The 16656-nt window shown below is 43.2% G+C and overlaps 1 protein-coding gene across 4 annotated transcripts; it reads left to right on the forward strand.

Moving 5' to 3' along the window:
- The first annotated feature begins 2768 nt into the window (after nucleotides 1-2768).
- Nucleotides 2769-14814, forward strand: LOC106572089 (minor histocompatibility antigen H13). 4 transcript variants are annotated; one of them, XM_014145910.2, is made up of 14 exons: nucleotides 2769-3167; nucleotides 4165-4200; nucleotides 4984-5082; nucleotides 5381-5463; nucleotides 5575-5663; nucleotides 5754-5839; nucleotides 6352-6477; nucleotides 7427-7484; nucleotides 7775-7858; nucleotides 8502-8538; nucleotides 8637-8739; nucleotides 8857-8942; nucleotides 12643-12811; nucleotides 13417-14814. In XM_014145910.2, exons 1-13 carry the CDS (start codon nucleotides 2940-2942, stop codon nucleotides 12782-12784), a joined length of 1257 nt encoding a protein of 418 aa, XP_014001385.1. In that variant the 5' UTR covers nucleotides 2769-2939; the 3' UTR covers nucleotides 12785-12811; nucleotides 13417-14814. The 4 variants fall into 4 exon arrangements, with proteins under 4 accessions (XP_014001385.1, XP_014001386.1, XP_014001387.1 ...); XM_014145911.2 differs by lacking the exon at nucleotides 4165-4200 and having other exon boundaries at nucleotides 2771-3167; XM_014145912.2 differs by lacking the exon at nucleotides 12643-12811 and having other exon boundaries at nucleotides 2775-3167.
- Nucleotides 14815-16656: the final 1842 nt, after the last annotated feature.

A 16656-nucleotide genomic window follows, 5' to 3' on the forward strand; every position in this document is an offset into this window, starting at 1 on the left:
ACATTCATCTCTAGGAGACAGAATGCATCTCCTTCCTGAAGCGGTATGACGGCTGCGTGGTCCCATGGTGTTTATACTTGCGTACTATTGTTTGTACAGATGAACGTGGTACCTTCAGGCGTTTGGAAATTGCTCCCAAGGATGAACAAGACTTGTGGAGGTCTGATTTCTTTAGATTTTCCCATGATGTCAAGCAAAGCGGCACTGAGTTTGAAGGTAGGCCTTGAAATACAGCCACAGGTACACCTCCAATTAACTCAAATGATGTCAATTAGCCTATCAGAAGCTTCTAAAGCCATGACATCATTTCTGGAGCTATCCAAGCTGTTTAAAGGCACAGTCAACTTAGTGTATGTAAACTTCTGACCCACTGGAATTGTGATACTGTGAATTATAAGTGACATAATCTGTCTGCAAACAATTGTTGGAAAAAGTACTTGTGTCGTCCACAAAGTAGATGCCCTAACCGACTTGCCAAAACTATAGTTTGTAAACAAGAAATGTGTGGAGTGGTTGAAAAACGAGTTTTAATGACTCCAACCTAAGTGTATGTAAACTTCCGACTTCAACTGTATATAAAAAAAAAGGTATTTGTTCCAAAACAACCATCCATACCACTAGGTGGTGTTAAGTACTGGTTTGAAACAATATATTGACAGCAAGTGAACCAACAAGGAAGAGAATGGTACTCCACAGGGGGAGCATGATTAGTCCTCTGTTGTTCTCAATCATGATCAATGATGTTTACTCTCAGGTACAGTCAGACATTGGGAGGTCGTTATTTGCAGATGATGGGGCCTTATGGAAGAGGGGAAGAAATGTGCAATACAGGAAGCAATTGATGAGGCAGAGCTACAGGCATTAATGTGGGGATTCAGGTTCTCTGTAGAGAACTCAGACTGTTCTTTACCAGGACGAAGGTGGGAGATGAGGAATGCTTGAGGTTATATGGGAGAAACTTGGAGAGGGTGGGGGCCTTCAGGTTCCTTGGGGTATACTTTGACACTCGACTCACCTGGGCAGAACACATTGAGAGAGGGGTGGGAAAGTGTAAGAAGGTGTGAAATGTGATGCGCTGTCTGACGGGTCAGGAGTGGGGGGCTGGGCGTTCCTCATGTATGTTGCATTGATCCTATCTGTAATAGACACTGGCAGGATAGCTTATGGTTCAGCAGCCCGGACCTCATTGGAAAGGCTAGGTGTCATACAGGGGCAAGGACTCAGATTATGTAGTGGGGTGTTTCTGACCTCCCCAGTGTCTGCACTACAGGTGGAGATGGGGGATATGCCATTGCAGATTAGGAGACAGCAGCTGGCAATGCATTTTTGGGTCAACCTACAGGGACATGGGGTGTCTCATCCTGCAAAAGGAATTTTACAGGTATGCTGGGAACATGAGCGAAGACAGAACACAAGCTTTGGGTGGGTGGGTAATATCCAGGCGAAGGAGATGGGACTGTATAGAAGGGAGTTTAGTCCAACAGTAGTTATTCCTGTAAATCCACCATGGCTACTCACCGCCTCCAGTAGTTGGTCTAGAAGTGTTGGAGAGACTACAAAAAGATAGGGAGCGTGATGATCCATCTGATTTGTTTAAGAGATGTCTGGATACTGTGTATCAGGACTTTGTGGCCATTTACACAGATGGTTCAAAATATCCAAAGGACAGGATGTGCTGGGTCAGCATTTGTAGTGCAGGAATGTGGGGTGGAAGTCAGAAAACGTATTACAGATCATCTGGCTGTATATACGGCGGAGCTGATGGCCATACTGTTGGCCTTGCAGTGGAGGAAGTCAAGCCAGACAGAGTAGTTATTTGCTCTGATTCATGTGCAGTGTTGATGAGTCTCCAGTCCTTTAGGTCAAGTAGCAGACACGATCTGCTTGGTGAGGTACTACAAACCCATGGAAGGATTAGACAGATGGGTATACAGATACGATTTACATGGGTCCCAGCCCATGTGGGGGTGGAGGGGAACGAGGCAGTTGATGTACTGGCTAAACAAGCACTTAGAAGTGGGGATGTTGATGTTGTAGTTTCAATGAGCAAGGCAGTGGCGAAAAGCCTGATATGGACAGTGATGGACTCCCGAGTGGCACTGCCTCTCAGTGCTAGAGGTGTCACTGCAGACCCTGGTTCGATTCCAGGCTGTATCACAACCGGCCGTGATTAGGAGTCCCATAGGGCGGTGCACAATTGGCACAGCGTCGTCCGGGTTTGGCCGGGGTAGGCCGTCATTGTAAATAAGAATTTGTTCTTAACTGATTTGCCTAGTTAAATAAAGGCTCAATAAAATAAATACAAATAGAATGATGCAGAGATGGCAGGAGCAGTGGAATAGAGAGACTAAGGGAAGGCATTTATTTCAGTACAGAGGAAAGTCAGGGAGGGGAGGATGGCAGAAAGAGACAGAAGAGAGGAGGCTATTTTTACTAGATTAAGGGTGGGACACAGCCAGTTGAATAAGTCCTTAAATGTGATAGGAAAATATCCAACAGGAAGGTGTGATTCTTGCCAGGAAACAGAGACAGTTGAGCATGTATTGCTGCAGTGTGGGAAGTATCGGAGTGAAAGAGAGAGGCTGAGATCTAGTATGAGGGAGAAGGGGATACAGGAAATTAGTTTAAAGAATATATTGAGTAGAACGTCATTAGATATAGTTTTAAAAAAAAGCACCGGTGCAGGCCGGTAGGATTTAGTGTCTCCCTGTCTCTGGCCCACACTCCACTACAGCAAGTGGCGGTAATGCAACATAACGTTGGATGCCAACCGCCAATAAACCCCACCGAAGAATAAGAACAAGGAAGAGGTGTTTCAATTGGCAAAGAGATAGGGAACGTGGCCTTAGCAAAAGAGAACGTTCTTAAGTGAGAAACGACCAGTCTTCATAGATCGAAAACAGTGTACACGTCTCATTTGGGTTGGACAACTTGCAAACATGGCGGATGTTGATCAAGGATCGGTCTTACCCAGCGAAACTTCACCTCTTATTCTGGACGGCCTGAATGCTACCGACTCAAATGGTACCGACGCTGTCAACGCGACTGTGGCCAAGTTTGTGGCGACACCGGAGGGAACGGCACTGGCATATGGCAGCCTTGTTTTTATGGCTCTGTTGCCAATCTTCTTCGGTGCACTGCGGTCAGTCAACTGTGGCAAAAGCAAGGTAACTTTAACATTATTGCAATGTACAAGTAGCTAGCTAACTAACATTAACTAGGTAGTTTACTCAGCTAACAGTGGGAAGCGCTAAACTGTTGGATCCTGTTGTTGGGCCATAAACAAAGGATGCAACGAAACTCATTCAGCTGTCAAGTGTCTCGCACACAAGTCTCATGCAGCATTAGCCAGATGTTACTCACATTACAGTCAGTGTTTCTGTTCCATATCCAGACAAGTCTGATGTAGCTAGCCAGTTAGCTAGGCATGGCTAGCTAGCTAACAACAGTAATGAATGACTGGCAGGCCTTGACTGGGGCTGTCATGAACCATATGTTAACCCGATTTGCCTGATCGTTTGCTTGCTTAATTTACTAGTTAAGTTATTTTGTTTTTGTTGAGTGGTCAATGTTATTTTTAATCATGACATCTAGCTAGCTGGCATGATGTTGTTCATTCATTCCAGCCGGTTGTCACTGCCAAGTCTTTAGCAGGTGATGGAGAGACGTGTGCAAGGGTTTAGGCGATTTTTATTTGTTTTGACATGAGTGGATACGTTTAGGTAAACCCATTTCCATTGCTTCTCAGTTAATTTCTAGCCACGCCCGAGCCTATTCTTTTCTCTGAAGCCCTTCTGACACTTGCTCAAAGTATAGTAGTAGGAATATGCAAATCAGTTAATATGCAAATCAGTTAACTACACGTGTCATACAGCCATCACTATTGGTCTTTTAGTCAGTGGGTGGAGGGAAAGGGATGATGATGCATGACTTGGTTGTCTGTTGACATGACTGATAACAGGCTTTTTGAGTGGCGTGAAATGAATGAAGTTTTCTGGTGGTTGTGAACTAACTGGTACCCTGCTGCAGTCCTTCCTGTGTGGTGTTGACGTGTGGTTGGTTGCTGCCTCAGCTAGAATCTTCCTGGTGCTTACTATAGATGACCTACTATATGTTTACTGCATACCCAGCTTATGACTTTCTGAACACTTATTTCATCCTTAGGTTGCTGGAGAAAATGGTTGCGATTATGAGTACAGAGTGAGTATTAGAACTGATACTCAGAACACGCACTGTCTGTCGACAGTATTTTTATTTATTTAAACGTATTCTTCCTCTCATACTGACACCTCATTGTTCGTGGCAATCTGGAAGATGCTTCATGACAGTGTGTCGCTATGTGTGTATGTCTCCCATTTGTGTGTAAAATCATTTTGGTTATTAGGCACCAAGTGTCAAGGTTTGGGCCTCGGCATAGTCCTGCTTTGTTCCCAATCAATGAGGATGTGGGTCCTGTCGTGCACAGGCCAAGTCCCCTTGACCAGAATCACACTGAACAGGTTGGGTGAACTTTGAAAGGGTTCAAGGACGGTGCTATAGAAGAAACGGACACTGAAGGTGATATGTTAAAGGCCTCTATCTAGTATCAACTGGACATGGGGTCTTTAGAATGAATCGCTCGTTCGTTGCAGTCCTGTCTTGTTACTTGCTACTCATCGCACCACAGTGACCCATTTTAATTATATTCCCTGTGCAGATTAGCTAATTTCATTCAGATAGGTCACATGTTCGTGTCCCACTAGACATAAACCTAACTACTTATTTTGTGAAGAAATAGAAATAGTCTGCGATGAGATGAGGCACTAAAGGTTATGACTGTGATTTAGTAAGAGACAAGTTGATATTGAGATGGTCTAGTGCTTTCTTTCTGAAGAGGAACTTTGGCAATGTGCTTTGAGAATGTTCAGGCTTTTGTGTGTTTTTGAAGGTACTTAGGAAGTGTGTGTGTGTTTTGTATGCATTCTTGTTTCTGTCTCTTCCCAGAACTCCTCAGACATGCCAGAGACCATCACAGGCAGAGACGCTGCACGGTTCCCCATAATCGCCAGCTGCACCCTCTTTGGCCTCTACCTCTTCTTCAAAGTGAGCATCATCACTCGCAACACTTCCTATGCTTTGTCCTGAATCGTTTCCTGCATTATTACATTTGAATAAGCTACTTCTTTCCCCTCCAATCTCCCACATATCGCTGTACCTCTGCTTTACCGTACTGTATCTGGGTTACTCATTGCTTGCACCCCATGCTCACGTCATGCATGCTGTCCTTATTGATTCACTTTTTTCAGCTCCCTGATCAAGAGCGAGAGAGACTAGTGGTGTTATACTGTGGAGAAGGGTAGAATTCGTAATACTAAATGATTTTGCCTCGTTTCGATCATAGATTTTCTCACAAGAGTACATCAACTTGCTGCTGTCAATGTATTTCTTTGTCCTGGGGATTTTGGCACTGTCTCATACAATGAGGTGAGAGGCTTGTTTTGTTTCATATCACTTTATTAATTAAGATCTCCTTTCACGTTAGATGACTTGGATTCTATAGGCTGTCTCAACATAATGTCTGCCTCTCTCGATTAGTCCCTTCATGAACAGGATCTTCCCTGCGAACATTCCCATCAAGCAGTACCAGCTGCTCTTCACTCAGGGCTCAGGAGAGACCAAAGAAGGTAAGGATGGAATGAAAGAGCTAGAAACAGTAATATGGTAAATACCCTGTAAAAGCACGTGTGTTTAACTGATGACCCTCCCTCCCACAGAAATTGTCAACTATGAGTTTGACACCAAGGACATGATCTGCCTGGTCATCAGCACTGTGGTTGGGGTCTGGTATATCCTCAAGAAGGTCAGTTGAAGTTACACCACAGCGTGTTAAAATAGTGTGTTCTTTTTTTCGTTTTTTTTTATGGCATGGCGATTTAGTTTGGGGTGTAGAGGATGACGGTGTTACACTGGGTTTTCACCAACAATGAATTCGTCGGGAGAAGTTCTGGCCCCATTCATTTTCAACGAGGGCACGCAGAGAAATGTGCGATGGATTGTTGGAAGATGAGCGGCGAGAACCCTGCAAAAGGAGCGCTAGAAAAAGTTGAGCGCTACTTTATGCAAATTTGAAGCGTTGGCGCGACGCGTTGTCAAGAGGCGTCGCCTCTGGTCAAATCCCAATGTTACAGTTCGTCCTAGATAAAACGTTGAAGACTCCAAATGGTCAGGCGTACTAACAGAGCTGTAATTGGCTGCAGAAAATGTCCTCTGTGTTTCTTTCAATGCTCTCTGGTTGGGTTCATCTGTGTTTGTCTCCTGTTTGGGTGTTGTGGATGTTTTTTGTTTGATAAAGTGTTCTTTGGTTCTTCTCAGCACTGGATTGCCAACAACCTTTTTGGCCTGGCGTTCGCCCTGAATGGGGTGGAGCTTCTGCACCTAAACAATGTCAGTACTGGCTGCATCCTGCTAGGGGGGCTGTTTGTGTATGACGTCTTCTGGGTAAGTCTGCCAAGTAACCCCAACACTGCACTACTAGGCTACACACCAGAGGGGTACACTACACAGTAGGATCAATGAGCCAGCTAACTTTGATAAATAAGAATGCTAAATGTAGATTGTTTTTGGTTGTGAGTCAATTAGACCATGCACATTTCAAGCTTATTTTGAAAAATACATACCGTAAATTCCGGACTATAAGCCGCAACTTTTTTCCCAGGCTTTGAACCTCGCGGCTTAAACAATGACGTGGCTAATATATGGATTTTTCCCGCTTTCAATTTTTTTCCTCCAAAAAAACACATTCTGTGACGTGCTCAGTTTTTTGGCGGCATGAAGCTTTCATTAGACCAATGAAATTGCCGAACGGGTTACGGTCAAACAACTTTTTTGTTTACTGTTTAGATTAAATCAAGCGCTCTCAAACTTCCCATCATTGTGATTACGGTAGTCATTTTGTCACCATCATCATGGCAAAGACACGGAGAAATGCATATGATGCAGCTTTCAAGTTGAAGGCGATTGATCTGGCAGTTGGAAAAGGAAATAGAGCTGCTGCACGGGAGCTTGGTCTTAATGAGTCGATAATAAGACGTTGGAAATAGCAGCGTGAGGAATTGACTCAGTGCAAAAAGACAACTAAAGCTTACTGCAAATGTTTTATTTTTTGTTACAAGCCGTGTTTCGTTAAAGCCTGTGTAAAGTTCATTTGTTTCAATGTACCGGTAGACACGTGCGGCTTATTTATGTTCAAAATAAAAATGTTTTTTAAATTCAGTGGGTGCGGCTTATATTCAGGTGCGCTTAATAGTCCGGAAATTACTATATATATATTTAGGCAAGTTAGCTGGCTAACTCATTGATCCTGCTGTGAAGTATACCCCTTAGGCCCTGCCAAAATGTTAAGCTTGGAGAATTGACTCACTTGAATAAACAACTGTTATCCCTGTAGGTGTTTGGCACCAATGTCATGGTTACCGTGGCCAAGTCATTCGAGGCACCCATTAAGTGTGAGTAAAGGGACCTTTTTATTGTAAAATATCAATGCAATCAATATTTTATAGACAGCATTTAATGTGTAACCTTACTTTAATGGGTGCTATGTGAATGTATTTTGTTAGTATCACAGAGAGTTAAGTATATGGCTGTCTGAAAAGCAGCATCTATCACCCCAGTCACTGTGGAGAAACTACTGTCATCGTGTGTGTGTGCTCTGCTTTTGGTCTCTGAAATTAGATCCCATCTGACACATGGTGACATAGTTACTTCTTCCTCTTTCTCCCTCTTCTCTCAATCTCAGTGGTGTTTCCCCAGGACCTGTTCGAGAAGGGTCTAGGTGCCAATCAATTTGCCATGCTGGGTCTTGGCGATATTGTCATTCCAGGCAAGTCAACATTCCCCTCACTCAGCAGTAGCTTCTAATGTTATGTACATATTGGCTTGTGACGTCCACTTGAGGGCAATACTCCAGCCTTACATCCACCTCCACTCTAACACCACGCGCTGAAGTGTATTTTTCTTCTAAAGGCATCCGCATGCTTTCCATCTGAAACAGTTGTGCATATATTATGACATTTTGTGATGTTATCGTCTTTGGGAAGGTTTTTTTTCTTCAGATTTCTTGAGTTGTCATTAATTCTATCTTAGATTAGACAAACTACCTCAACTAACCTGTACTCCCGCATATTGACTCGGTACCGGTACACCCCCCCCAGTATATATTTTCTTAAGTCTTTTTCTTGAACTGCATTGTTGGTTAAGGGCTTGTAATTAAGCATGTCACAGTAAGATCTACACATTTGAATAAAATTTGATTTGAATTCAGACTATTTTGAGGAAGTGTATACTGGCTATGGCATTTCAAAATGGACAAACAGTACTATTGCTGCTTTTTTTATTTTTTTCAAGTTAAGGTCTTTTAAGGGAGTATGCGAGCACACTTCATTTCGCCTAGCCGAACTGAAGCATGCTGACACCTTAAGAGCACTGGCCCCTCTGTTAATGTGAATATTGCATTTATTTTTCAGGTATCTTCATTGCTTTACTTCTCCGCTTTGATGTCAGGTGAGCGCTAACTCTTCTCCTTCCAGATCCTCGCTCTCCCTGCCCAGTCTGGTTGTTTCCAGCTGTTTAATGTTCTCTCTGTACCCTGCCCCCTCCAGTCTGAAGAAGAACACCAGGACCTACTTCTACACCAGCTTCCTGGCGTACATCTTTGGCCTGGGTATGACCATCTGGGTCATGCACACCTTCAAACATGCCCAGGTGAGCGAGGCACAGACTCCCAGTTCACATTCGTGACATGCAGTTGAAAGCGTTACCTTTGTCGACTTGGCTGCTACTGACCGGTTGACTTGTCTCACTCCTTCCCTTCCTTCCCAGCCTGCCTTGCTGTACCTGGTCCCAGCCTGTATTGGATTCCCGGTGGTTGTAGCTCTGTTGAAAGGAGAACTGACAGAGATGTTCAGGTAATAATATAATACCTTCCCTGTTTCCAGCATGGCATTTCTTAATCATTTCTGAGCTCATCACCAGTGGTATTGAACATTTATCCTGTTCCACCATGCAGCACCAGATGGTAGGCTTGGGTGGTATACAATATACCTACAGTGCATTCGGAAAGTATTCAGACCACTTCACTTTTTCCACATTGTTACGTTACAGCCTTATTCTAAAATGGATTTAATCGATTTCTTTCCTCATCAAATCTACACACAATACCCTATAATGACAAAGCAGAAACTGTTTTTTATAAATCTTTTCACATGTATATAAAATAATTAAAACAGAAATATGACATTTTCACAAGTATCCAGACTCAGTACGATGTTGAAGCACCTCTGGCAGCGATTACAGCCTTGAGTCTTCTTGGGTATGACGCTACAAGCTTGGCACACTTGTATTTGGGGAGTTTCTCCCATTCTCTGCAGATCGTCTCAAGCTCTGTCAGGTTGGATGGGGAGCGTTGCTGCACAGCTATTTTCAGGTCTCTCCAGATGTTTGATCAGGTTCAAATCCGGGCTCTGGCTGGGCCACTCAAGGACATTCAGAGACTTGTTCCAAAGCTACTCCTGTGTTGTCTTGGCTCTGTGCTTAGGGTCATTGTCCTGTTGGAAGGTGAACCTTTGCCCCGGTCTGAGATCCTGAGAGCTCTGGAGCAGGTTTTCATCAAGGATGGCGTGCTGCAGAGATGGTTGTCCTTCTGGAAGGTTGTCCACAGAGGAACTCTGGAGCTCTGTCAGAGTGACCATCGTGTTCTTGGTCACCTCCCTATGGCCCTTCTCCCCCTATTGCTCAGTTTGGCCGGGCGGCCAGCTCTAGGAAGAGTTTAAAAAAAGATGGCCTCTGTGTTCTTGTGGACCTTCAATGCTGCAGAAATGTTTTGGAACCCTTCCCCAGATCTGTGCCTCGACACAATCCTGTCTCCGAGCTCTACGGACAATTCCTTCGACCTCATGGCTTGGTTTTTGCTCTGACATTCACTGTCAACTGTGGGACCTTTATATAGACTGTGTGTGTGCCTTTCCAAATCATGTCCAATCAATTTAATATACCACAGTTGGACTCCAGTCAACTTGTAGAAACATCTGAAGGATGATCAATGGAAAGAGGATGCACCTGAGCTCAATTTCGAGTCTCATATCAAAGGGTCTGAATACTTATGCAAGTAAGGTATTTCAGTTTTTTTTTATGATACATTTGCAACATTCTAAACACCTTTCTTTCGCTTTGTCATTGTGGGTTATTGTGTGTAGATTGATGAAGGGGGAAAACAATTATTTAATCAATTTTAGAATAAGGCTGTAACTTAACAAAATGTGGAAAAAGAGAATGGATCTGAATACTTTCCAAATGCACTGTCTACCAGGGTGTTTGTGAAATAGCCACGTGATGGTTTTCCTATACCGCTAATACCATTGAAACTATTATTTGAATTTATTCAATACATTGTAATATTTGAACCTATTTTTAAAGTAAATACCTGCAGTCAACTTGTGCTGTGCGTTGGGAGAGAATGCAGATCGCATTCTTCATTTCACCACTCACATTATGAAACTTATGTAGTTTCCCAGAACAGTTCAGCCGGTCACGTAGTTATTTGTAAATGGCACCCTGGAGAAAGCGGGAGCAGGTGAGTCCAGCTGTGTATCGACAGGGGTCGCGTTTTATATTGAAAGTCAATTTTTTTTTTTGCTTCAATAGAGTGATCAGGGATGTGCAACTATAGTTTTCCTTCACAGAAAATACATTAGTGCAACACATTCAGCAGAAAAGGCTTTATTTTCATCAGATGACAACAGAAGTGTAGCGTTATTTGGCTGGCAGCCACACAAGTAAATGAATTTACAATGAAAAAGCAAGGTATATTTTGGCAGAAACGATGCATGGAAGTTATATTTCTGTTTAGGCCGATCATAAAGAATGTAGCCCGCTACATTTCCTAATATTTTGCAGAAAGTAAAAAATTGGCTGGCTACACCGCGAAAAGTACTGGAGATAAATTGCTACACATCAGTCCGAGCACTGTTTGCTGTTGGAATGCCCGTTCGTCATTTCTCCCAGTCTGATGCCGAGCAGAAATAACAATACGAAGCATTTTAGATCTGCGTTTACCAAACGCAGCAATATATTTCTTATGCATTTTATCCTTTTTTTTCCCTGCATGGAAAAACGCTAAATTCTCCATTAATACGACACCTAGTTTCACCTGCTATCTAAGTATGAGTTGCTCAATTAATAAGGTGATGGGGCATCATATTGTGTTAGCTTTCTGCCGTGTTTGAGAAGTCAAAACCTTTTGGATGAGTTATTTATACATCTGCCATCTTGATTTCCTTGTGTTTTTTCCCTCCTCTCTGTTCTGGGCCCATCTCCTCTTCTCTGAGCAGGCAAGCCCGTTGTTTAGCAACTCCAGACTCCGCACAGACAGCGTGTAGACATGTGGATGGAGAGCCAGTACTGTCCTTCCTTGAGACAAACATTTGTCAAAACGCTTGTAAATGTCCTAACTCACCAAAAGTTACATTCTGTGGCTCCTACCTATATATGTATCACTTGATGATCAGGATTCCCTGTCTTTGCATTTAATTTAAGTTTGGGCTCGTTAGCACATTTGGCTAGCAACCTCCATGGAAATTCGATATTACGTGTTCTAATTTTGTTAGCATTCTGGTAATAGACGCCCAATCTATTTGTATTTTTTTGGGTGCCCCTTTGTGTACTAAACCGGTAATACTGTAAATCCCAGGGAGAAAGGACGGTATGACAATCTGGATACTGCTCAACCCTACCAAATAGTGCTATTGGTGTCTTTAAACAAATATATTTATATTTTTTTAAAAGTGGTTGCCTGTCTCTTAATCTTGACATTTGTGCCTCCAAGATTATTCAGCATGGAATCTTCACCTTACTTTTTTTAAGTAGATCTTCACTCATCATATAAACCTTTGCCACCTATTGGTCTCCCCTTCAGACTCAATGATTATTGACATGATTACAGTGATTTAGATATCATTCTCCCAACTGGTGCTGCTTGGAGTATTATGTGTGAATGGCTCTGTCATGCACCTACTCATCCATGCATACACTACTGGGCCTTGGTCCCCCTAGACTGTAATCTCAGCACTGTGACTTGGGCTGTGGAGGCTCTGACTGCTGCTAGCCATAATAACAGCAGAGGTTAGACACCCAGCTGGGGGCAAGCACCTGCACAACGGCTGGCCTGGGCAGGGGAGGGCGATGAAACATTCCCCAAACCTCTCCTGCCAGAAATGTTGCCTCCGCCTCGCTTGTTATTCGCCATGGTAAAAACAAAGCCATGACCTTGGGGTGGCACGAAGTATGTGGAGAGAGGGTAAGAGACCTGGGTGTCAGCTGGCTGTGCCAAGGCTCGGTGCCAACTGCTAACCTTCCTGGTCATTGTACTTTGACTGGTTCCCATCTGTCACACTGCTGGCGTTTCTGACTAGACACACTTTTTATATTCACTCATTCTTTGTTCACTTCTGTGTTCAGTCTTCCATTCCAAAGCACTTCATCTCTTCATTTTCAGCACCTTTTGTAGAGCTATGAATTCACTTTGGCATACTAGTCTTTTCTCTCTACTGTGTTTCTCTGCTGTAACAACTCACTGGCCGTCCTGCTCCTCTTCCTCTTCTTCCTGCTCAGCTATGAGTCCTCAGAGGAGGTGTTGCCACACACACCCCGGCTCACACACTACCCCACCGTGTCAGGCTCTCCCGCCAGCCTGGCTAACTCAATGCAGAGCTCCTCCTCGCCACGCCGGCGACGCAACAACCCACCTATGTAGTGACCAGATCACCTCTCACCCGGGCAGGTACGCCCCATGTCTCCCCCACCCTGCCCTGACATCACCCTGACATGACTCTGTCATCAACCCTGGCTTGCCTGGCGTTCAGTGTCCTTCCCTCTGTTTCTCTCTCCTACTCTGACCCTCAACACCAGAGCTCTGTGGACGGACCTCTGGCACTGGCAGATGCAATCTCTCCTTTGAACGAAATGTCAATATCAGGCTTTTCCTGAGAAGTGACCTAGGTCCAGGGTTTGGTTCAACTCATTTTAGTGAACCTAGGCCTATCTGGCCCAAACCCAACCTTTTTTTTTGTTTGTTTGTTCTGAAGCATTGCTCATAAGTTACTTTGGCTGAGTATGATTCAGATACCCCACTAGTCATGTCCAGTCATTCTCCAGGGCTGCAGCTCACCCACATCTTTATGTTGTTTGTTGGAGTCCCGGGCCAGCATTGGATTCATCACTCCCATTGGTGTATTTATTTGGTATCAACATAAAACACTTATGTTTATTTTCAGTAACCATACAGTTGTGTGCAGTGCATTGTGAAATCTCCCAAGTTGTTTGTCAACATTTTGTCTCCTTTAATTGAAAACATTTTCTTTCTATTCTTTTCTACCACTCTGACAGGTACGAGGAAGTCTCTCCGGAAGATGCTGCAGCGAAAGAAGAGACCACAGAGGCTGAGAAAAAAGATAAATGACGACACAGTTTCCACGAGCTCGTCCATCACTGGCTGCCACCACATTTCACATCAGCCCACCTCTCTACACATCCTGGGAGGGTGTTCATGTTTCCCATGTTCCGTGCTGTACATGGAAATGGCTGATTTATTAAATAACTGTTTTGACTTTGGGATATTTTGTAGTTCAAAAGTGGTTTGTTACACAAATTGTACAACAGCTTATCCGGTGCCTATGTTTTTTTTTTTTTTTTATTTCATTTGAAAGGCCAGAATTTTAAAATGGAATAAGTGTTTTTTGAGGGGGGTTCTGAGATATCACAGGAAGCTGAAAATTATTATTATTATTTTTTAAATTGTCAAACATTTTACTCTCCCAGCCTGATTTATTTGTAATGATTGTCTAGTTTGATCTCTGTACCAAGTCCATTCTTGGTTTTGATATACAAATGCCTTTGTCATAGAGAATGTGAAGTATAATAGGATGGTGTTAGGGACTCGGGAGATGAGTTTACGATTGTGTCATACACGCTTTACATGGAAGTTAACCTTTGTCATGGAACTCGACCATTGGTATCTATGTGAATGGCACCTGGCTTCTCTGGTCTGGAAGTCTTTGGCTTCAACAAAGACACCTAACTATGTACTACTGTACTAGTCTCAATGTATAATTGTGCCAATTTAGTAATGTGTGTAATTACATGGTACCTGACATGTTGGTCAGTATAGTGGTAATAATAGCTCAGAGTTCAGATTATAGCATTAAGAAGTAACTGAACTTGGGCAATCGATCACATTTTGATATTTTTATGCACATTTGCTATGACACTACTATTTACGTGAGTCATACTCTGTCATATCAAATCAGAGAAGTCTGTTATATGGAAACTATATTTAGTATTGTAGTTAGAGGTCCCATGCAGTGACTGAAATGTACCTGCAGGTGGAGACAGTGTCAAAAGAACCATGTCCTCAGAGAGGAGACCAAAGGACCAAATAATTCCTCTTCTTGCTTTAGGTTGTAACTGCTTTGCTTTAATAATATATTTTCTTTCAGGCCTTTTGCAGTTTGCCGCAGTGTGTTTCAGGTTCAGAAAAACAGGAAGAAGCTTTTTTGTTTTAGGGCTTTAAGATTGAGCAGTTTTGTAGAAATGTGTTTTGGTAAAGATCATGTCCACACTCTGCCTGGTGAAGTTCAGTAACCCTATCATTTTAAAGAAATGTACCTTTTCTCTTTTCTCTCCTATTGTACTTGTGCAAGTCAAAGTTTATGAGCCTGTGTTCAGGAGCCGATATCTATTTTGTTTGCAATAAATGTTGGCGTATATCACCGTAGAGAACCATAACCAATGTGTGGGTCCTTTTCTTTAACCTAGTTGTACTGAGGTTGACTTATTGTGGTTAATTAACTGGTGATTATAAATACTATTTATAATCAGGACCTAATAAGTAAGCTGTCAGTGAAACATACCAGTTTCTAGCATTCTCATGTGTAGGAGAGGCAGAGTGTAGTACACCTCATCTGATGGAAACAGTAAGCGGAAGGAGACTAGGATGATAAGTCATACAGGTTTCGGTGTTGCTTATGGAACTCCAGCACCTGAAGCTCTGCCTGTGTCATTGAGTCTCTGTTCCGTCCACAGTACACAGCTGCTGAGTGACCGGTGAAGGACGACTAGAGGACTGGCTGATTAGCTGGGGAACAAGCCTCTCAACTGTCACTCTGAGCTGAGAGAAACTACCTGCAGTCTGTCTGCCAAACCTGTTAGTCTGAGAAGGACTGGAACAGACCATCAACATTAGAATGATCAGATGTTAAACAAACCACATTTGGTCAAGGTGACAGTCTAGATTTCAGACATTGTGCTCCACTGAACTTGAATGTGACCTATACATAGAGTAGTATTTTTGTTAGCACAGGACAGTGGTGTCTGGGTGGTAAAACTGCTGCAGCACCTGTTCAAACTCCTCATGGCCATCCATAGTTCAGGTGAAAACTGACAGACTGATCAAGAGATATGCAGACAGACAAACAAGCTGACAGGTATTTACTAAATGTATCTGGTGACTTGGATAGTGAGGAGGTGTAAAGGAATTACCAGGATGTCCCTCCTATAGCAGTGTTAGAGGATAAGTGGTCTCAAGGTATCGCGTGATTGATTGTAGATGGCAAAGATGCCACAAGGGGGTGTAGTAGTTCACTTCAACTGAACCGTGATCTCACTGAGCATTGTTGGGGAACACTGAGGAGAGAGGTTTGGGAGAGATAAAAAAACAGGGGAGGAAGTAGAGGAGGAAATGTCTCAGCAAGACCCCGGATTCATCCCTCTGTTTCAATGTGTTACAGCCCTAATCCTGGAGCCCCTTTACACTCTGTACTGTTGACGTTGGACAGCGACATTAGGAATGTTGCCCAGGGCTCCTTCTGGTGAAGATAAGCAGAAAAGAAATATGAAGTTGTTGTGTAAGTGTCTTTGTGACTCATCTAAAAACAGGTGACACTGCTCCTAGTTCTGCCTATGCTAAGGGTGATGATGTCAATGATTGGGGGCGTGCTCTGCTGAAAGTGTTTTTCTTCGCTCATACAGGAGTAATAAAGGCCGAGTGTACTAATTTGTTGATAAAAAATATCATTTTTTTAGGTCAATCTTTTTTTTATTGTGATTTATCAGCACCCCCTGCTTCCATGGCTATGCATACGACTAATACTACTTTAAACTTGGTGACAAACTGGCTACTTGAGTGGAGACAGTCTGGCAGCCAGGTGATACTGACAGAGAGAGAGATGAAGAGTCTGAGGAAAAGACCTATTGTCTCCTCTCTCACACGTCCAGCCGTTTGCTACTAGAACATGACAACTATATCTGACATTCATCACCTCGGTGTCTGTGAGGGGGACGTTCTTTAGGAATCACAATGACCTCTGTGGACAGACAAGACAACTGGAATTAGCATATTACCTGTAGATAGGAAACGTGGATGTATTATCATCGTTGAGCACATAATAAACACTTTATAACACAGCCTCTTTCTCCCACCTCAGGCAGGATACTGGATACTGAAGACATACAGTAGACTCATTGATAGAAGATGAGTTAAAATGTCTTATTACACTTGCCCATGAAAAGAAAATGGTTTTGACCCTTCGGCCAGGTTGACTTCTTTTAGACCATGTTATATAGCTAGTT

The sequence above is a fragment of the Salmo salar genome, chromosome ssa15 (genome assembly GCF_905237065.1).
Source record: "Salmo salar chromosome ssa15, Ssal_v3.1, whole genome shotgun sequence".
NCBI classification, from domain to species: Eukaryota; Metazoa; Chordata; class Actinopteri; order Salmoniformes; family Salmonidae; genus Salmo; species Salmo salar.